General features: G+C 44.9%; 5 protein-coding genes and 2 long non-coding RNA genes across 9 annotated transcripts; 2 read left to right on the top strand and 5 right to left on the bottom strand.

Moving 5' to 3' along the window:
* Positions 1 to 16: 16 nt before the first annotated feature.
* On the bottom strand, positions 17 to 13,254 carry LOC136183742 (uncharacterized). The gene is made up of 39 exons (XM_065970481.1): positions 12,701 to 13,254; positions 12,246 to 12,648; positions 12,159 to 12,188; positions 12,015 to 12,095; positions 7,251 to 7,323; positions 7,024 to 7,187; positions 6,837 to 6,975; positions 6,509 to 6,780; positions 6,395 to 6,451; positions 6,260 to 6,344; positions 5,995 to 6,206; positions 5,873 to 5,939; positions 5,757 to 5,810; positions 5,410 to 5,702; positions 5,301 to 5,357; positions 5,178 to 5,250; positions 4,907 to 5,118; positions 4,540 to 4,851; positions 4,431 to 4,487; positions 4,307 to 4,376; positions 4,031 to 4,257; positions 3,668 to 3,979; positions 3,563 to 3,619; positions 3,439 to 3,508; positions 3,163 to 3,389; positions 2,800 to 3,111; positions 2,695 to 2,751; positions 2,589 to 2,646; positions 2,301 to 2,527; positions 2,192 to 2,246; positions 1,979 to 2,137; positions 1,511 to 1,903; positions 1,273 to 1,448; positions 1,149 to 1,226; positions 983 to 1,096; positions 709 to 923; positions 611 to 651; positions 463 to 559; positions 17 to 402 (listed from the first exon to the last, which is right to left on the bottom strand). The coding sequence occupies exons 2-39, from the start codon at positions 12,390 to 12,392 to the stop codon at positions 120 to 122; spliced, it is 5,613 nt and encodes a 1,870-aa protein (XP_065826553.1). The 5' UTR covers positions 12,393 to 12,648; positions 12,701 to 13,254; the 3' UTR covers positions 17 to 119.
* Positions 7,375 to 7,894, bottom strand: LOC136200360 (uncharacterized). 2 transcript variants are annotated; one of them, XR_010673362.1, is made up of 4 exons: positions 7,808 to 7,894; positions 7,614 to 7,751; positions 7,532 to 7,558; positions 7,375 to 7,456 (listed from the first exon to the last, which is right to left on the bottom strand). It is a non-coding gene; the product is annotated as an uncharacterized lncRNA (long non-coding RNA). The 2 variants fall into 2 exon arrangements; XR_010673361.1 differs by having other exon boundaries at positions 7,383 to 7,558.
* Positions 12,650 to 14,035, top strand: LOC136183771 (uncharacterized). Its single transcript, XM_065970522.1, has 4 exons — positions 12,650 to 12,811; positions 12,867 to 13,001; positions 13,060 to 13,170; positions 13,399 to 14,035. Exons 1-4 carry the CDS (start codon positions 12,711 to 12,713, stop codon positions 13,892 to 13,894), a joined length of 843 nt encoding a protein of 280 aa, XP_065826594.1. The 5' UTR covers positions 12,650 to 12,710; the 3' UTR covers positions 13,895 to 14,035.
* On the bottom strand, positions 13,418 to 15,474 carry LOC136183769 (ribonuclease H2 subunit A-like). The gene is made up of 8 exons (XM_065970520.1): positions 15,206 to 15,474; positions 15,083 to 15,154; positions 14,909 to 15,035; positions 14,774 to 14,861; positions 14,587 to 14,724; positions 14,451 to 14,532; positions 14,276 to 14,399; positions 13,418 to 14,222 (listed from the first exon to the last, which is right to left on the bottom strand). The coding sequence occupies exons 1-8, from the start codon at positions 15,333 to 15,335 to the stop codon at positions 14,078 to 14,080; spliced, it is 906 nt and encodes a 301-aa protein (XP_065826592.1). The 5' UTR covers positions 15,336 to 15,474; the 3' UTR covers positions 13,418 to 14,077.
* Positions 15,475 to 15,620: 146 nt separating this feature from the next.
* LOC136183772 (transformer-2 protein homolog alpha-like) lies at positions 15,621 to 17,168 on the bottom strand. 2 transcript variants are annotated; one of them, XM_065970523.1, is made up of 9 exons: positions 17,085 to 17,168; positions 16,859 to 17,031; positions 16,727 to 16,792; positions 16,538 to 16,634; positions 16,354 to 16,482; positions 16,244 to 16,303; positions 16,082 to 16,197; positions 15,923 to 16,035; positions 15,621 to 15,868 (listed from the first exon to the last, which is right to left on the bottom strand). In XM_065970523.1, exons 1-9 carry the CDS (start codon positions 17,112 to 17,114, stop codon positions 15,858 to 15,860), a joined length of 795 nt encoding a protein of 264 aa, XP_065826595.1. In that variant the 5' UTR covers positions 17,115 to 17,168; the 3' UTR covers positions 15,621 to 15,857. The 2 variants fall into 2 exon arrangements, with proteins under 2 accessions (XP_065826595.1, XP_065826596.1); XM_065970524.1 differs by lacking the exon at positions 16,727 to 16,792.
* A 141-nt stretch (positions 17,169 to 17,309) lies between these two features.
* On the top strand, positions 17,310 to 18,666 carry LOC136183764 (uncharacterized). Its single transcript, XM_065970515.1, has 4 exons — positions 17,310 to 17,386; positions 17,434 to 17,738; positions 17,792 to 17,957; positions 18,013 to 18,666. The coding sequence occupies exons 1-4, from the start codon at positions 17,329 to 17,331 to the stop codon at positions 18,555 to 18,557; spliced, it is 1,074 nt and encodes a 357-aa protein (XP_065826587.1). The 5' UTR covers positions 17,310 to 17,328; the 3' UTR covers positions 18,558 to 18,666.
* Positions 18,663 to 19,494, bottom strand: LOC136183776 (uncharacterized). The gene is made up of 2 exons (XR_010669233.1): positions 19,125 to 19,494; positions 18,663 to 19,068 (listed from the first exon to the last, which is right to left on the bottom strand). It is a non-coding gene; the product is annotated as an uncharacterized lncRNA (long non-coding RNA).
* Between the last annotated feature and the right edge of the window lie 72 nt (positions 19,495 to 19,566).

The raw sequence follows: 19,566 nt of genomic DNA, 5'->3' as shown, positions 1-19,566 counted from the left end.
TTGGCGAAAGTTGTGCAACATTTAAAATTTCGTTTCTTATGACTTGCACATCACGCACTCTACTGCTAATCTTCAGAAAGACACGTGCACTAAATCTGGCAAACTGACTATAATTCCAATCAAAAGACAGTGGTTTCTCTCGCTATTAACGAGCTACTGCAAACATACCTTTCCTTCAACATACCAGCCTCCTCTCTAACGCTTCCTGACGTCTCCGAATCTGAACCCGTCGTTTCCTCTTTCGACTCCAAATCCCACACTGGATACAAATAGGAAAAATTGAGATTCAGATACTTGGACGATCCTTCGGCTTCAAGCATGCTTCCTAGCCGCTCTGAGAGAAAGGCAAACAAGGGACGCTTTCCTGGATTAACATTCCAGCACTCGAGCATCAGTCCGTATCTAACAAAAGAATTTAGAGCGCTCTCTGAGTCTTTCTCTGCACGTACATGTATTACTTACAGTTCTTCAGAACAGTTTTCTGGACAAGATAAGCGATTGCCCTCGCGAACATGCAACAAAAGATCCTTGCATGAAATCGACGGATAGGGAAAACTTCCTGTACAACAAAAAGATTTTCGAGACAGAAGCAAAAGAAACAAAGTCTTACCTAGAGTGCATATCTCCCACATAACGATTCCAAACGACCATCTAAAAATGACGACAGAAATTACACGTGTACAGTACGTGATAAATATTTAAATTTACACGTCGCTCTGTTCAGTGAAGACGCGGTCTGTAATGGCCTCGATGGACATCCATCGGAGTGGGAGACGCTTCGTTGTCTTTTGATAATATGTGCCGTCTCTGTAGACCGCTCTCGCCAGTCCAAAGTCGGACACCTTGAGTAGTTTGTTTCCGCAAACGAGCACATTCCGACAGGCCAAGTCGCGATGAACGACACCTTTTCCAATCAGATATTCCTGATGGTTCAAAACAATTTTACTACGTATAAATGAAAGAAAAATAGGCTCGTTCGCACCATTCCCGATGCCACTTGCCACGCAAACGACAGGAGATCAGAAGCGGAAAATTCCAGTCCAACATTCTTATCCTTTTCGTCGTTCTTTTTCTCGTCATCCGACTTCATTCCGTCCTATTACACAATTGTTTTCCTGATAAAAAATTCTAAAAATAGAATTACGTGCCTCTTCAAGGCTTTTCAAATTAGAGCGGACTGTATGTAGACCCGAGTCACCCGAGAGCGGTTCATCTTTTGAATGCCACTATAAAATAATATGATATATGAACGAGCGTTCATCTTCTATCTACCCCAGGTCTTCGTTTTCTGAGATAGTTGAGAAGGTCGCCGTGCAAACAGTATTCAACTATAAGGCACATCGGCTGACTTTTCGTTAAGCATGCAAGAAAGCTGACAATGTGTCGATGCTGTCCGATTAGTTTCATCAAACGGATTTCCTCCATGAAATCAGCCTCGTGAAGAGTCCCTATTTTTATTTTGAAGTGAACGTTCGAGCTCGATTTTAATTAAATTAAAAAGTGACGTTACCTTTTAACATTTTACAAGCCACAATTGATTTAGTTTCATTGCCGCCAATATTGGTCCCAGTTCGACTTCGCCGCACCATCCAGCGTTGGGACTCCAGTGGTTGTCTGTGAAAGACCTTGGCTTTCAGAACGACGCCAAAAAAGCCTTCGCCGATCTTTTCGAGCAACATGAGATCGCCGCGATCGATTTCCCACTCGTCGTCGAGCGGTTTTATTGCCGGCTCGACGGAATCAGAGGAAGGGGGATTCAACGCCTGTAGTCGACGACGACTTTTCGCGGCGCGGCGCCTTTCACGACGGACGCAGACAACGGCAACGACGACGATGAGCAGGACGAAGAGAACAAACGAAACGATTATGGAAACAATGATTGTTGATTGAGATATCGACGTATCTGCAAAAAAAAACGAGAAAAACGATCTAATTTTTAGCATTTTCTCTTCTACAGGTCATGTAAATCCGCAAATACCTAGCGACGACGTTCCCGTCGTTGGACCTGTCATCGGATTCGTTGTTGGACCCATCGTCGGATTCGTCGTTGGACCCGTCGTTGGACCCGTCGTTGGACCCGTCGTTGGGCCCGTCGTTGGACCCGTCGTTGGACCCGTCGTTGGACCCGTCGTTGGACCTTTGTAAAATAGCATTTGACTGCATGTAAGTTATAAGCGTACACCCGGCATACAAGGGCTTTGCAAAGTTTCATTTATCACCGTATACTGATCATTCCTTGTATAAAACTGAAGATTCTCAATAGAAGAAGTGCCTCTTCTAATTTCAATATGCATGTATACCGTTACGGTGACTGGCGCGCAGGCCTTTTGAAATGTCCAAGGACTTGCTATTGGCTTGCTGCTTGCAGGTACTTCCATTGTTAATTGATCACCACCTGCACTTGTGATGTTGAGCCATTTTCTGTTTCCACTTGCTTCGACATTAACTCGGAATAGGACTTGATCCGAGGAGCCAAGAGTCTGAAATATGGTATTGTACGAAATCTCTTGACACGTATCGCTCAAGACTAGCAATTGACGAAGACAATCGCAATCAAAACAATTTCATTGCTATCCGGTCCTTCTTACTGGGAACATTGATCTTCTTCTTTTTACCGGCATTCGACCTTCTGTCATACACGCCCATCTAACAATAGGAAAAAGTAACAGGTAAAACAATAACACACATGAGTACCTCTGCCTCGAATGTACAATTCGGTATCACTTTCTCCACCAAAACCTCTTTCACGTTCTATGCCAACGAAAGTGAAGACATCCCGTGATTGCAAAGACGGCATACCTTGGGCACGGAATACCAGCGAGAAGGAAATAACTTCATACAATCACGTTCCACCGCCTTGACGTGAAGATAAAAGAAGTCGACGTCCGTTTGCGGTATTGTGGTCCACGTGATTCGTCTGTCCACCCCCGTGCAGTAAGGATACCACAAATTGTTGCCGGTGCTGTTAAGTTGGATTCCAAAGAACTCGTAATTATCGCGGAAGCCCACACAATCCGTGAAATCAGAGCACTTCCGCACCGTAGAACAAGGACTTTGAAAAGTTTCCCTTTTAAGCGTGTACTGCTTTCCTTGATGATTCGTTACATAAATCTGAAGAGATTCCCAATGGAAGAATTGTCTAATTTCAATATACATGTATACCGTTACGGTGACTGGCACGCAGGCCTTTTGAAATGTCCAAGGACTTGCTATTGGCTTGCTGCTTGCAGGTACTTCCCTTGTTAATTGATCACCACCTGCATTTGTGATGTTGAGCCATTTTCTGCTTCCACTTGCTGTGACAATAACTCGGAATAAGACTTGATCCGAGGAGCCAAGAGTCTGAAATATGGGATTGTATGAAAACTCTTGACACGTATCACTCAAGACTAGACAATCGCAATTAAAACAATTTCATTGCTATCCGGTCCTTCTTACTGGGAACAGAAAATGTCAAATTATTCTCCTTCTCTTTACCGGCATTTGACCTCGTGTCATACACGCCCAGCTAACAATAAAAGGAGTAACAGATGCGATTATAATTAAAACATACATACAGTACCTCTGCTTCGAATGCACAATTCGGTATCACATTCTCTACCAAAACCTCGTTCGCACCCTATGCCAACGAAAGTGAAGACATCCCGTGATTGCAAAGACGGCATACCTTGGGTACGGAATACCAGCGAGAAGGAAATAACTTCATGCAATCCTGCTCCACCGCCTTGACGTGAAGATAAAAAAAGTCGACGTCCGTTTCTGGTATTGTGGTCCACGTGATTCGTCTGTCCACCCCCGTGCAGTAAGGATACCACAAATTGTTGCCGGTGCTGTTAAGTTGGATTCCAAAGAACTCGTAATTATCGCGGAAGCCCACACAATCCGTGAAATCAGAGCACTTCCGCACCGTAGAACAAGGACTTTGAAAAGTTTCCCTTTTAAGCGTGTACCGCTTTCTTTGATGATTCCTTACATAAATCTGAAGAGATTCCCAATGGAAGAATTGTCTAATTTCAATATACATGTATACCGTTACGGTGACTGGCGCGCAGGCCTTTCGAATAGTCCAAGGACTTGCTATTGGCTTGCTGCTTGCAGGTACTTTCATTGCTAATTGATTACCACCTGCACTTATGATTTTGAGCCATTTTCCGCTTCCACTTGCTGTGACAATAACTCGGAATGGGACTTGATCCGAGGAGCCAAGAGTCTGAAATACGGGACTGTATGAAATCTCTTGACACGTATCACTCAAGACTAGACAATCGCAATTAAAACAATTTCATTGCTATCCGGTCCTTCTTACTGGGAACAGAAAATGTCAAATTATTCTCCTTCTCTTTACCGGCATTTGACCTCGTGTCATACACGCCCAGCTAACAATAAAAGGAGTAACAGATGCGATTATAATTAAAACATACATACAGTACCTCTGCTTCGAATGCACAATTCGGTATCACATTCTCTACCAAAACCTCGTTCACGTTCTAGACAATGCTCCAAAAAAGAAGACATCACGTGATTTAAAGGACAGCATACCTTGGGCACGGAATACCAGCGAGAAGGAAATAACTTCATGCAATCCTGCTCCACCGCCTTGACGTGAAGATAAAAAAAGTCGACGTCCGTTTCTGGTATTGTGGTCCACGTGATTCGTCTGTCCACCCCCGTGCAGAAAGGATGCCACGAATTGTTGCCGGTGCTGTTAAGTTGGATTCCAAAGAACTCGTAATTATCGCGGAAGCCCACACAATCCCTGAAATTGGAGCACTTCTGCACCGTAGAACAAGGGCTTTGCAAAGTTTCCCTTTTAAGCGTGTATTGCTTTCCCTGACGATCTTCTACATAAAACTGAAGAGATTATCAATAGAGGGAGTGTTTCTCCTTTCAAAATTTGACTACGTACCGTTACGGTGACTGGTGCGCAGGCCTTTATTAATGTCCGAATTGAGTTGCTCCTTGCAGGTAACGGTCTATTCGTTTCTCTATCGTCGCTTTTGACTGTGAGCCACATTTTGCTTCTTGCTTCGACACTCATACTCAATAGGACATCGTCCTTAATTGAAGTCGACTGAAATTCGAAATTGTAGGTAACATTTTTACAGTTATCGCTCAAGACTGGAAAATAACGGAGAAACGTACGTATTAGCAAGTTAACGTTATTTGGTCCCTCTTACTGGGAACAGAAAATGATGTCAAGTTGTAGTCCTTTTGTTCACTGGAAGTGAACCTCATCCCATACACGCGCAACTAATGATCGATAAAAAATAAGTCTACAATTATAATTACAGATACAGTACCTCTGTCTCGAATGTACAATCCGGCATCAATTTTTCTACCAAAACCTCTTTTACGTCCTATGCCAACGAAAGTGAAGACATCAGAGACGTGATTGCAAGAACAGCATACCTTGGGCACGGAGTACCAGCGAGGAGGAAATAACTGCATGCAATCCTTATCTACCGCCTTTACGTGAAGATAAAAGAAGTCAACGTCCGTCTGCGGTATTGTAGTCCACGTGATTCGCCTATTCACTACGGTGCAGTCATCATTCCACAAATTGTTGCCGTCACTGTCCAGTCGGATTCCAAAGAACTCGTACGTATCGCGGAAGCCCACACAATCCGTAAAATTGAAGCACTTCCGTGCTGTGGGCGGCCTCGTAGGATTTTGACTCAAACCGACCCACGTTGTAGTAGTATCTATGAGAAAATTTAATCTCAATCTTCTATTGATTGTCGTGAAACAAAACGCACAAGAAGATTTTGTCGTACTAGCTATGCCCTCCGTCGAAGGTTCCGTCGTTGGACCTTTTAGTAGAGAAAGAGAAGTATAAATACTGATTGAGCGTTGTGGTACGCTGACAACATACAAGGGCCGTTCAAAGTTCCGCTTTTAGTAAGCGTGTATTGCTTTCCCTGACGATCTTTTACATAAAACTGAAGAGATTATCAATAGAGAGAGTGTTTCCCCTTTCAAAATTCAACTACGTACCGTTACGGTGAGAGGCGTGCAAAGGTCTTGGAATGAATGCACTAATTGCTTGTCCGCAATTAGCGGGCGCTTTACTTCAGCTCCTTTTGCGTTTTTGATGTTGAGCCACATCTGACTTCTTACGCTGATTGAAAGCTGGAGTATGACGCCAGTTTTCATTTGATCAAGGAACTTAGAACTATAGGAAATCGTTTGACATGAAGGGCTCAGTGCTGAAAAAGGAATACGCAATTGAACGCATTAGATAATCTTTCTAGCTTCTTACGAGGAACCCTAAATGGCAAGTCGAGTTTCTGTCCGTCGTTCGGCTTAGTAATAACGTGGCTTCTCCTTTCCACGTGCACGTACATCTAACAAATAGAAATAAGAGAACGATTCTCTACCCAAAAAACGTAGACACCTTTGCTGTAAACGTACAATCGAGTGGCAATTGATCCACCCAAACCTCGCTTGCATCCTACAAGAGAACGCGTTCAAATGCCACGTACAATGAACCACGTGACTGCCGGTATACTGTGTGCACGAAGAACCAACGTCTCGAAAAGTGATCCTGGCAATTTCCCGCCGCTTTCACGTGGAGAACATAGCAAAAGTCAATGTTTTTCTTCAGCTCCAGTTTGGTCCACGTGATTCGTCTCTGCACCGCAACTTTGGTGCAGTCAACATCATTCCATTGTAAGGAAGAATCATTGCCGCTGTCCAATTGGATTTGGATGGAGTGGTTAAAGTTTGCGCACGCGCCGAGACAGTCCCTTCTTTTGTCGCACTTCTTTGCCGTTGGACAATCTAAGAGAAAACAAATCAACTTTTGTTTTCACGTGCAATGTATATATTGTAATCACCCTTTCGATACTCGCCGCTTGCATTTCTATATGCTCCCCTCACTCCGCGTTCGTGAAAAGCGGCGACTTGAAATTGATAGGTCACGCCACACTTCAAAATTTTATTCTCTAGTAGAAGATCAAGCTTGACTTTGGTCCCCTAAAATAAATAAATAATAAATATATAAATACATAAAATAAATATAACCAGCAGTGGAGACAGCGGCTGCCGATTGGACTGATTCACGATGGAAAATCGTGGCAAATAGACAATGTGATAGTCGTCACGAGTCCCGTCGTGATCAGACCACTTGAGATGCGATCCTTTCACCTTCAAATCCTCCACCTCTAAATGCCCATTTGTTTCGTTCACTAAAATAAAACCACGACCTTATATAAAACAGGCTTCGTTTTTCTATCTTTTTTTGTTATGACCATGCAAGGAAGTGTTCGTAATGAATTGACAAAACGTCCCACAGGCGTCGACAAACGCGTTCGCTTTAGCTTCCTAATCAGAACCCCATTGCTAAGAAAGCAATATGAAAAATAAACACACTCACTTCCTCACACGTCACCCGACAGTGCGTTCCATTCCGAAAAATGTTCCAATTTTCTTCGCTTTCATAGCAAACAGGGAAGCACTGCGAGAGAAAAAAAGAGAGAAGAAAAGAAAGTTCGCTAGACGCGGAAGTCGCCCGGGAAATGTTTGAACTTGCCGCGATGACACTGGGGGGGTTTGGACTCTGGAAGAGAGCGAACTGAGTCGACTACGATTTCTCGACCGACGTTTAGGCAAACCTTATAGGTTAGACAGTGAGCGAGGCATCGAGTTCGATTTTCGGCGAACGCCATCGCGTCAGACGACGGCAACGACAGATATTGGTCGCGAGACGCGATGACGGCGACGAAAGCGACCGCGATGCCGAGAAGCGAAAACTGCAACATACACGCGCTCAGGGGGTTATAGTTCTGATGAGACAGGTGCCCCGTACCCCGCTTTTGTCTCTTTGTCCACTTCCTTTGTTTTTCTTCGGCCCATCTCTTTAAATTTCTAGACAAAACGACGAGGAAAAGAGCCAATACGGGGTAGCGATTGAAGCCCGGATCGACGTAAAAAATTCGCTGTTTCCGGTTTCCTACTGCATCGCAACAGGAAAGCCTTTAACAGCGGCCATTCTCATTTTAATATCTAAGCAATTGCTTAGGCCAAATAAGAATTTTTAATTAAATAGCAAATTCTGAGATACAGCAGCATCTAATTACCGGTGCGGTATCAAAACATAAAGTCTGTAAAGAAAAAAAATTACATTGTACTTCTATACCGGAGAAGAGAACGTGTCATTCTTTTCTGACGAACTGCTCTTCACGTCAGGCATCTCCCCGAGCGTAACCTTGACAGGCGAGTCGACTTCAGGAGCGGTTTTTCCAGCGCTTTCTACACTCCCCGATCCCGTTTCCCCCATCGATTCCAGATCCCAAAAAGGATAAGAATAGGAAAAATCGAGATTGAGGTATTTCGTTGGACGTTCTGCTTCAAGCATGCTTCCAAGTTGCAGCGAGAGAAGACTGAAAGCGGGACGCTTTCCCGGATCGGTGTGCCAGCACTGAGACATCATTCTATATCTAAGAAGAAAAAGAGCATTGAATTGCTAACAATTAAAACAGAAGGACTTACAGTTCTTCGGAGCAGTTTTCTGGACAATCGAGACGATTGCCTTTACGCACGTGGGACAGAAGATCTCTACTAGAAACAGACGGATAGGGGAAACTGCCTAGAGTGCATATCTCCCACATGACAACTCCAAACGACCATCTAATAAAAAAATCCCATTAAAAATGCCACGTGCCCGCACTTTGTTTTCTCTTACACGTCGCTCTGTTCGGTGAAAACGCGGTCGGTGATGGCTTCGACGGACATCCATCGAAACGGGAGACGACGCGTTGTTTTTTGAGGATAGATGCCGTCCTGGTGAACAGCTCTCGTCAATCCAAAGTCGGACACTTTGAGAAGCTTGTTCTCCAAAACGAGAACATTTCGACAGGCCAAGTCGCGATGAACGAGACCATTGGCGGCCAAATATTCCTTAGAATCGAGGCTCAAATAGTCATTTTTAAACGCGTCAACTGTGCTTACCATTCCCGAGGCAATTTGCCAGGCAAATGACAAGAGATCCGAAGCCGTAAACTCCACCAACTCGTCATCCTTATCCTTATCCTTATCTTTGCTCTTGTCCTCCTTTCCTTCGTCTGACACGTTGATGTAATGGTGCGACGGCTCGCGACGTCTCATGGGCACATAACCCTAAAAATAAACAATTATTAATAATTTAACTTATTAAGCAATTTTTGCCGCTTGCCTCGTCGACGACATTCGGCTTCAAACGGCTAACACCGGACTGTCGTCGACTATCCGAACACCACTACAAGAAACCCATTGCAATAAAAAAATAGTCTCCAATGATATCTCATCTACTTACACCGGGTCTTCCTTTCTTGAGATAGTTGAGAAGGTCGCCGTGGGGACAGAATTCGACGATGAGACACACCGGATGATTTCTCGTTATGCAGGCGAGCATGCTGACGATGTGCTGGTGCTGTCCAATTTTTTTCATCAGCTTGATTTCTTCCATCAAGTCAGCCTGATGCTCAACGGTCCCAGTCTCTGAAAAGAATAAAATATCAAATACTATTACTTCTATTTGCACGTTTGCCGCTCACCTTTCAACATTTTACAAGCGACAACTGACTTGATCGTTTGCTTTCCATCGACGCTGCTGCTCCTGCTGCTCCTCCGTCTGCTTGAATTGCTTCGCACTGACGAGTTCATTCGACTTCGCACCATCCATCGCGGCGACGGCTTGTGAAAGACCTGCGCTTTGAGTACGACGCCGAAAAAGCCCTCGCCAATCACTTCGAGCAGCGTCACGTCGTCGGGATCGAGTTCCCACTCGTCGGGCGGATTGACGGGATTAAAAACGGGCGGCGTCAGCACGGGCGGCTTATACTTGGACAGTTCAAATACGCGACTTCTCTGCGTATAGCGACGCTTTTCTCGATGAACATAGGCGGCGGAAACGATGACGATAAGCAGGACAAAGAGAAGAGAACCACCGATGACGGAAATAATGATATGCAATTGAGAGGACGGCGACGGATCTTTAGGCGCGTCTGCAAGACAAGAGAAACAATGAGAACGATTGAAGATTCCGTCAGATTATGATTCGATTTCGTTACGCAAATAAACGTACCAGTAACGAACGGTGTTGAAGTCAAGGTGGGAGTTGGAGTCAAGCTAGGACTTGGAGTTGAGCTGAAACCTGGACTAGAGCTGAAACTTGGACTAGAGCTGGAACTTGGACTGAAGCTTGGACTTGGAGTCAAGCTGGGAGTCGTGGTTAAACTGTGACTCGGAGTCAAGCCAGAACTTGGCGTCGTTGGATTTCGAGACGGCGTGACAATCGTCACCGTGGTATCTGTAGTATCTGTAATAAAGAAAAATTCTTGTGCCTCTAGTTTTTCACGGCAGAACAATCATACTTGTAGAATTGAGCGTCGGTGGCGACGACGTCATCGTATTGACTGACAAAGTGGGCTTTTCCGCCGTCGTTGGACCTTTTAATTAATAGAGAAAGAGAAGTATAAATACTGATTGAGCGTTGTGGTACGCTGACAACATACAAGGGCTGTTCAAAATTTCGTTTTTAAGCGTGTACTGCATTCCCTGACGATCTGTTACATAAAACTAAGAGATCGTCAATAAATGGTCATTTCTCATTTCCACTAAACTACGTACCGTTACATTGACAGGATAGCAAAGCTCCTGAAGCGATCGATCCAGTATTACTCGCTTCTTGGGAAATAGTTCCCGCGTTAGTTTTCTGTTTTCTCCTTTGATGATGAGCCACATTTTGCTTCTTATGTTGATCGAAAGCTGGAGTATGACATTATTTCTCACTTGTTCAAGAAATTTAGGAATATAGGAAATCTTTCGGCATGAAGGACTCAATGCTGAAAAAAGGAATACGCCAATGGAACGCACTAAACAATCTTTCTAGCTTCTTACGAAGAACTCTAAATGTCAAGTCGCGTTTCTCTCCTTCCTTAGGCCTATTATGAACGAATTCTTTCTTTTCCACGTGCACGTGCATCTAGCAAATAGAAAAAAATAAGACAATTATTCTCTTCCCAAAAACGTAGACACCTTCGCTGTAAACGAACAATCCAATGGCAATTGATCCACCAAAACCTCGTTTAAATCCTACAAGAGAGAGAGAGAAGGCAGCGTGCAAATGAAACACACAAAGGACCGCGTGACTGCCGGTATACCGTGGGCACAAAGAACCAGCGTCTCTCAAAGTGCTCCTGGCAATTCGCTTCCGCCTTCACTTGGAGAACATAGCAAAAGTCAACGCCTTCCTTTATAGTCGGCGAGGTCCAAGTAATTCGTCTCTTGACCGCAATGTCAGCACAGTTGACATCATTCCATTCGAAGAATGAATCATTGCCGTGGTCCAATTGAATTTGGACAGATTTGGTAAAGTTTGTGCACGCGCCAATTAGACATTTGTCTTTGTTTTCGCACTTCTGCGTCTTTGGACAGTCTACATAAGAAAACAAATTTTGCTGTCACGTGATGATATATATACTACAAGTACTCTTTTGATAATATCCGCTTGCATTTCTGTATGCTCCCCTCATTCCGAGCTCGTGAAAAACGGCAACTTGAAATTGATAGACCACGTCACACTTCAAAGTTTTTTTCTCCAGCAGAGGATCAAGCTTGACTTTGGTCCCCTGAAATAAATAAATAATAAATATATAAATAACTAAAATAAATATTACCTTCAGCGGAGACAGTGGCTGCCAATTGGACTGATTCGCGATGGAAAATCGCGGCAAATAGACAATGTGATCGTCGTCTCGAGTCCCATCGTGCTCGGACCACTCGAGATCCGATCCTTTCACCTTCAAATCCTTCGCCTCTAAATGCCCATTCGTTTCGTTCACTAAAATAAAACCGCATCCTTTATTTAAAACAGGCTTTTCAACTTTTTTTTTATGACCTTGCAAGGAAGTGTTCGTAAGGAATTGGCAAAACGCCCCGCAGGCGTCGACAGACGCGTTCGCTTTAGCTCTCTAAATAGGGCCGCCATCGCTGAGAAAACGATCCTAAAATAAACGTTGCGGTCCCACACTCACTTCCTCGCACGTCGCCCGACAGTGCGTTCGATTACGAAAAATGTTTCCATTTTCTTCCCTTTCGTAGCAGATAGTGAAGCACTGCGAGAGAAGAAAAGAAAGTTCGCTAGACGCGGAAGTCGCCCGGGAAATGTTTGAACTTGCCGTTCTTTCGGCGCTGAGAGGGTTTGGACTCTGGAGGAAGAACGAATTAGGTCGACTACGATTTCTCGACCGACGTTTTAGACAAACCTTATAGGTTAGACAGTGAGCGAGGCATCGAGTTCGATTTTCGGCGAACGCAATCGCGTCAGACGGCGGATGTTGGCCGCGAGACGCGATGACGAAGACGACGGCGAGAAGAGCGACGACGATGACGAGACGCGATAACGGCGACATCGTTGCGCGAGTGTTGAGTACAGAATGCGAGCACGATTCGAAGCTGTACGTTAGAGATGAGCGAATAACGCGGATGACCTTTCCCTGTCCACAAATGCAATTAGGTGATCGAGTTGACGCACTTTGTATGGACCGTATGGACCCGGGTGTGGTGCCAGGATTGGACCAGTAAGCGTCTTCCTCTAATGCGTATGACGTCAGCGAGATAAGCGACCTTTACGCCGCGTTAGCTTTACGTCAGCGCCGTTTGCGGTTTCTATTCGACCATTTATTCACAGCAAAAGAGGCCTGGAGCGTCGCATTCTTACCCTTCGTCTCATGGAGCCTATCCTGTTGGTAACATTCGTCGCGGCTGTGACGACACTAAACGCTGCTCCGACTCCCGTTCCTCCATTGTGGCCTGAGCCCCCTGCGGGAAAGTGAGTGGCGCGCGCGTTGGCAGACGACCCGCCTTAGCGTCGTTCTCTTTTCTAGTTTCTCGTACAAGTGCTGCCCGCGTTTTGTGGTAGACAGAAAGGTTGAAGTGTGCGAATCCGTGAGAGAGTGTTCGAATACAGAGTGCCTACAAGTCGATATCGGTCGATACATCAACGGGGAAACGTGCTGCAGGTAGATCCGTCTCCCTCCCTCACTCTCGCTTTCCCATTCTTACCTACTTCTCAAAAAGGAATGTAAAGAAGTGTCGATCGATGATGGTAACCGAGTATCAAGTACGCCACGAGAATTGCGAAAGTGACCAAGGCGAAATTGACCTTCCGCTACACTTCCATTCGCCGCCGTAAGTACTCAAAGCTCCTCGTTTTAGTCTACGAAGAAAAGAAAAAACAAAGGTCGTGGGGCGTGTGCCTGGAACCCCGGTTCCTAGTGGTCAACCCACTTAGTTCCAAGTGGTTGGCCCACTAGAAACCGCACGCGTATCTCTTAATAGTTCTACTCATAAGAGATAAATACTTGGACTATACTAATCTAGTTGCATAACCTAATTTGACTTTATTTCATTTTATAGACTTAATGAGACTGCTCCAAGAGGTGACTATCCCAATATGATTGAGTGCAGATATCAGTGGCATTTCGAAGAAGCAACCCTAGTTAATTTGACATTCAACTTATTTAATTTGGAACGTGGTGGCGACCAGGACCGGTGCGACAACGACTTCTGCTGTCTAAACGACTACGTCAAACTGACCTTCTTCAAACGAAGGAACAGCGAGTCGTACGTAAAAGTTTGCGGTGAACACAAGTCGTTGTATTGGCACAGGAAAAAAGTGAAAAAAATCACGCTGGAGTTCGCAACGGACGCAAGCGAAACGCGTTTGGGATTCAATGGCACTCTAGGACGGGCAGAGCTACCGCCAACACCGCCACCAACAACACCAATAATAGTCACAACATCAACAACAAACAGCACACCAACAGCAGCATCAACGGAACCAATAGCCCTTTCACCTAATAAACCCCCTAAGACCCCTAAGACTGAGGGGGAAAGCGCAAATTCTGACTAAGTAGTCAGGGACTACCGTAAACGTACTTTCTATGCCATAGATTTACAGTATTTATGGGACACCCGTATTATTAGCCGAAGTCATTATAGTATCCATCTATGCACGTTACCTCAATAAAGAAAGATTCGCTTGCGTTCAAAAGTTGATCGATTTTCACGTCAAGCCATGATTTATAATCAAGGATTAGATCTGATTTAATGATGTGAGATGGCTCTCTTTGAAGAATCTGTGTCGCTTCGATTTTTCTATTGATTTAGCGCCGAAATAGTCGACCAGTTTCGCCGTTCCTTTGGAGTAGCCCACATCCGCTTCATCATCATCATCATCCCTAGAGAAAAAACGTGGAAAAAATGCTCCGAAAACGAAAGAAAACGATCTTGCCAGTGAACTGGAACGCAATTCCTTTCCATGATCTTCTCGCACGTGCTCCAGCTAAATCTCACCAGCTGCGGAAATCCAAATACGGGATCAGTAGACTTAGACAGCCAACTCTTCGTCTTGGGATCTAGACAAGAGTCAATCACTATTTTAAAATAAATAAATAAATATGAGTCACCTGATGGATATCCTGATCCAAAATCGTCATCTGAGAGTCCCTCGGAAAATCTCCAACGCCTCAACGCTTCATCCCTCGTGACCTGAATAATAAATAATTATTTTTTAGAGAAATAGCGTCTCTTTCTTAATAAAACCTTGGCACAAATGCTAGCAGCGCTAACTATGGAAAATTTAGAATCGGCTTTCTGTGAAACTGTCACTTGAATTCCCGGAAACAAGTCCGAGAGCTTTTTCTGATATTTATCAGCAGGACCAACCGTATCAACATAGAGCTAAAGAGAAGAAATAAACCATCTTTAATTAGAAAATTATTTATTTTACCTCTGTGATATTGACACCCTTTGATACTGCAGTTCTCACTAGATCAATAGCCGTGTCGTGAGACAGAGCGTTTAAGTTATATTTCGATCTAAAATATATCTTGAGAATTTTTTAATTTTTGACTATGAATTTTGCCTTCTTAGCATTGCGTTGGAAATTGTGTTGGGAGAGAGAATTTTCGTGTTCCAGCCGATGAAATCTTCGTTCGCCTGCATTATTTCAAAGAGACGATCTCGCTTTTCTTCCGTGAGCTGCTTCGAGTCTAAGGAAAAAGGGTGAGCCCCCTTTTGGGGATATCAACGCGCTGACCGGCGAAGCCGAGCTTTTTTAGTCCTTCTAGAGATCTTGTTGGGCAGTAGCAGAGACAATACACCATAGGACCTAAGAAAGTAAGTCGTACGGCGCATAGATTCGCCAACACGAGGCGCCTACCTAAAACAGGGCCCCTTCCAGCTTCGTCGATTCCAGCGCAGCATGGCAAACTGCTCAGTCCCTGCACATCCGAGTCGATAGCTCGATCAACGCTGTTATCGTCGCCAAAATTCAAAGTCGCGGCAGCCATTTTAGCGCGCGGTAGCGTACGCGCAGGAGCGGCAAAATTATAAGCGAACGGTTAATAAAACGAGAAAAAGACTCATTAGTACACTACAGCGGCAGGATAAAAAGACCAAAATCTTTTCCTATCGCTAGCTAAACGCGAGAAGACGAAGAAGCACTTCTTTCTTGATGAATTTCAAATTCAGGGACCTTCACTCTTTTCTAGTCATTCGTTAGCGTTTTTTGTTTGGGGCCGAGTAGAATTCGAGCGTGTGCGCGCGCGCGTACTTTCTTTTTTCGAATTTTCCCCTAACATTTTCATGGTCTTCTCTCAATTTCGAATTTCTGACTGACTACTTCAATTTTCTCATTTCTTACTTCAACCCTCCCCCTGGTGGGCGCAAGAAAGAAGTCAGACAAAGAGCACAAAAAGCACACATAAGACTAATACTAATTAACCCACAATGACGTCACAGAAACAGACACTCACAAACAAACGACTACTCTATGCTCACCATAGAAACAAGGAGTTCTCTCGCAAATCCCTTCAATAGCGTCCTGAGAAATTAATCCTAGATGCACCCCAAGTGTCTCTAATTGATATCTACTCACGTGGTGGCGGAGATCTGGAAGCAGAACGCGAATATCGTCCCGATTTTCCACCATAGTAGGGAGAAGGCGAACGCCTATAGTAATCATCTCTACCACCGCCACCACCGCCTCGACTAAGATTAAATAAATAAATAAATAATCTTTAATTTTTAATTTTACCTGCCAGCTTTTCCCATATAAATTCCCGGAGTGGGCGTGTGCGGTCGCTTGGTGACGGAATAGTCGACTCTGATTCGACGACCGTCTATCTCGACTCCATTGGTCTTATCCTTGGCCTATAGCCAAAAATAATTTTTTTGGAATTTTGCTTCTCTCTCTTACGTCTTTTGCATCTTCCAAATCGTCAAAATAGACGAAACAGAATCCACGCGATCTTCCCGTCTAATCAAAATCAATAATTCTTTGCAATTAATTATTGATTTTGATTTCACTTGTCTGTCATAGACGATCTGTATATCCTCAATAGGCCCAAATTTGGAGAAAAACTTTCTCAACTCCTGTTCGCTTGTGTGCAAACTCAACCCGAAAACCCCGAGACAGCGACACGGGGACGGATTTTCCTTAGCAAGAGGAAAAGTCCCCTTAATTTAATTTAATTTCTACGTCAAATTTTACCACGCGAACTCGATTTCCGCCTCCGTAGCCGCCGCGTCGTCGATAAGCCGGCGACCGACTACGACTTCGCCCGCGACGATAACGCGGCGAACGCGATCTAAAAATTAATTAAAAAATATAAATTTTTTGGACAAACATCACATATATAAAAATCTCGCGATTATAATCGCGAGGGACACGCCCCCTCACCGATAACGACGTCTAGAATAGGAATACGAGCTCGATCTCGAGCGGGATCGCGAGTAGTGACGTCCTCTAGAGTGCGAACGACGACGATATGACCTATGGCCCGAATAGGAGCGCGATCGCGAAGAAAATGACCTCGATCGCGATCGTCTTGGGCCGCGCCCGCCGCGTCCGCGCACGGGCGATCGCGATCGGCGTCGTCGATGGTCCGATTCGGAGCGAGAACGCGATCGCGATGAGCGCGATCGCGATCGGGAATCGCGTCCGCGGCTGCGGCTCGATGAGCGGCTTGCCGAGCGCGATCGTGACTAGAGATGAGGTGTTTGAGACCGTGTGGGGTTGTTGGAGAGCGATTGCTTACGCGTCGACGGCCTGAACGACGATCTGACATGATTTAAGATGGCGGATCCGCGTGGTGGGAAGTTGTCCCGTATGCGGAAATGTTAATTGCGCGGGATTTAGCTCGCTCTCCGACTTCTCTGTTGAAATCCCCACGTTTCCCTCAGAAATTAATTTAGTAGGCTATCTAGATTTGATTTTTCTTACAATAATTATAAGTCGCGTGACCGACTGCCCGTATCGTAAACACTCCTGCTCACCGTTCGATGGCTTCTCCTTTGATTTTTCTGCTATTTTCCTTTGCGTGCGGCCAATCGTTTGACGGTATGCATTTTTCTACTCACGATCATGCACAATTCCTCGTCTAACAGGCGTCGTTCGCCCGACGAGCGACGGACGCGCCGAAGCGTACATGATCCCGCCCTTCAAATCAAACCACGCCTCATTTCTGGAGAAACTACCCAACGGCGGTCTCGTCATGGCCTGGTTTAGCGGCGCGACAGAAGGCGCCGACAACGTATCGATTGTCGTTGCTCATTTGCCGCCAAACTCGACACAATGGTCAAAAGCGAGTGTTGTAGCTCAGCGATCGGGATATTCGAACCAGAATCCCGTACTATTCTACAGAAACGCGACGGGCATACTATATCTCTTTCACTCGCAACAAAAAGCTAAAGTCAATAAAAATTAATACCGAGATAAATAATATTTATGCTTTATTTTCTATAGGTACCGCCCAGCGAAGATTCCGCTAACGTGTGGACGCGACTGTCGTACACCATGGGAATGAATTGGACAGACGAAGTGGACGTTTTCACAAAACCCGGATCATTCGATCGAAATCGAATCATTGAGCGTCTCAACGGCGATATCCTTGTCCCAATGTACTTCGCACGTAAGACTTCAAAGATCAATAATAATAATAATCTCCTATTCCAAACTGCTTTTAGATGGTGGTAGTGAAGATCAATTTTCAGCTATGCAAACAAAGTCGGTTAACGAGAAAGATTGGCATGAACATGACGTCAAAAAATCAAACTACCTCGTCCAGCCAAGCGTAATTCGTCCAAAACCCGGCGTGAAGCAGCTGACTGCCTACTTCCGTGATCGTCGTCACGAACACATTTATATGTCGACGTCGACGGATGACGGCGACACGTGGACGGAACCGAAGAAGACAAAGCTGCCGAACAACAATAGCGGAATTCAGGCGAATGTATTGAATTATACGTCCGGGAACGTCGTCCTTTGCTTCAATCCAACGAACGAGGTTCGGAATCCAATGACGATTGGGTTGTCAGAAGATGGGGGAAACTCGTGGGCCTATCAGCGTAATTTGGAGTATAAAAAGGAATCGGTTGGGGTAATGGGTGTTGAGTACAGTTACCCAAGCGTGCTACAGACGAGTGATGGCTACATTCACGTCTCCTATACGTACAATCGAGAAACGATTAAGTACATGAGATTCCACGAGGACTGGATTAAACAGAAATAATAATATGTACTGCTGCTTGTGTCTAACCGTGTCTTTGAATCACTTCTTTTTTGAAAGGCTTTGCTGTAGTCTCTGTGACAAGTGCACATTGTTCTGAAACAAAAATGAAAACAATGAAAAATTTCTGGCTACATGTACTAAAATGTCAAACGAAAAATGCTAAAAATGACCAATCCAATCATTTCATCTTTTTCAAAATCGCTTTTGCCACACCTCCCTTTTCAACTTTTTCCAAAGCAGATAGCAATTTTCCTATAGTGGGGGCGTCTTCTTTGTCTACCCAAGCGTGAAGCAGACGGGAAAATTTGAAATTAACTTTGCTGTCTTTCATGTTTGAGAAAAAGTTGTCTGTTCTTGTGTGACTCCACCCAGTGAGAGCTTTTCCAAATGACACAAGTTCATCAGTGTTGGAAAAAATTTCGAATTCAAGAGCTTCGATGTGACAATCTTCTACGGATTGATTCTCGAGAGCGGCGACACGTGAACCCTTTGCTTCAGCCGCGCCGCAATCCTGAAAAAATGTAGGCTGACTTGTTCGGGGCATGGGGTCCCCGATCGATCATTTACCTGTTTCGAACTCTGGGTGCCTGTTTCCGAAAGATGAGACATCGCTGCTTCTTGTGAAGGATTCAAGCAGACGTAGAGATCGCGGCCTGGCTGGTCGAGATCGAGAAGAACTTTGCAGAAAGATACGAAACAGTGGTCCGGTCGTCGTCGGATGATCTGAAACACCTCTCTTGCTCCTTGTTTCACTCCCTCAGCTTTTATCGTTCTAGAGACTTGAGCGGTTTGATCGTGGGTCAAGCACTTGGCGGCGACGAGCTTCAGTTGGATGTCTCCGTCGTCGAGGAGGTTGCCGAGAAGAGGAACGGCTTTGTCGTACGCAGTGGTGAGCCTGTCTTTCCATCTCTTGACCTCAGGCTCCATCGAAGTCGACAGAAATTCCCGGATGCAAGGAGCTAACCCTGTGAATACTCGCACTCTGTTCCGGCTAGTATGACTCAATCTA

Source organism: Oscarella lobularis, chromosome 2 (assembly GCF_947507565.1).
Source record: "Oscarella lobularis chromosome 2, ooOscLobu1.1, whole genome shotgun sequence".
NCBI lineage: Eukaryota > Metazoa > Porifera > Homoscleromorpha > Homosclerophorida > Oscarellidae > Oscarella > Oscarella lobularis.
This window is presented reverse-complemented; position numbering and strand designations above follow the sequence as displayed.

Coding starts and splice junctions, on each gene's coding strand:
- LOC136183742 (XM_065970481.1), bottom strand. CDS start 12,392: ATGTCGCCGTTATCGCGTCTCGTCATCGTCGTCGCTCTTCTCGCCGTC. Junction 4,377..4,430: donor ATTGTGCATTCGAAGCAGAG/GTACTGTATGTA, acceptor TTTTATTGTTAG/CTGGGCGTGTATGACACGAG. Junction 403..462: donor GAAAACTGTTCTGAAGAACT/GTAAGTAATACA, acceptor TTCTTTTGTTAG/ATACGGACTGATGCTCGAGT.
- LOC136183771 (XM_065970522.1), top strand. CDS start 12,711: ATGGAGCCTATCCTGTTGGTAACATTCGTCGCGGCTGTGACGACACTA. Junction 12,812..12,866: donor CCTGAGCCCCCTGCGGGAAA/GTGAGTGGCGCG, acceptor TCTCTTTTCTAG/TTTCTCGTACAAGTGCTGCC. Junction 13,002..13,059: donor AACGGGGAAACGTGCTGCAG/GTAGATCCGTCT, acceptor CTTCTCAAAAAG/GAATGTAAAGAAGTGTCGAT.
- LOC136183769 (XM_065970520.1), bottom strand. CDS start 15,335: ATGGCTGCCGCGACTTTGAATTTTGGCGACGATAACAGCGTTGATCGA. Junction 15,036..15,082: donor AAAAAAGCTCGGCTTCGCCG/GTCAGCGCGTTG, acceptor CTTTTTCCTTAG/ACTCGAAGCAGCTCACGGAA. Junction 14,223..14,275: donor AATTGCGTTCCAGTTCACTG/GCAAGATCGTTT, acceptor TTTTTTCTCTAG/GGATGATGATGATGATGAAG.
- LOC136183772 (XM_065970523.1), bottom strand. CDS start 17,114: ATGTCAGATCGTCGTTCAGGCCGTCGACGC. Junction 16,483..16,537: donor GCGGAAATCGAGTTCGCGTG/GTAAAATTTGAC, acceptor CCTCTTGCTAAG/GAAAATCCGTCCCCGTGTCG. Junction 16,198..16,243: donor ATTTGGAAGATGCAAAAGAC/GTAAGAGAGAGA, acceptor TTTTGGCTATAG/GCCAAGGATAAGACCAATGG.
- LOC136183764 (XM_065970515.1), top strand. CDS start 17,329: ATGGCTTCTCCTTTGATTTTTCTGCTATTTTCCTTTGCGTGCGGCCAA. Junction 17,387..17,433: donor GTGCGGCCAATCGTTTGACG/GTATGCATTTTT, acceptor CTCGTCTAACAG/GCGTCGTTCGCCCGACGAGC. Junction 17,958..18,012: donor TGTCCCAATGTACTTCGCAC/GTAAGACTTCAA, acceptor AACTGCTTTTAG/ATGGTGGTAGTGAAGATCAA.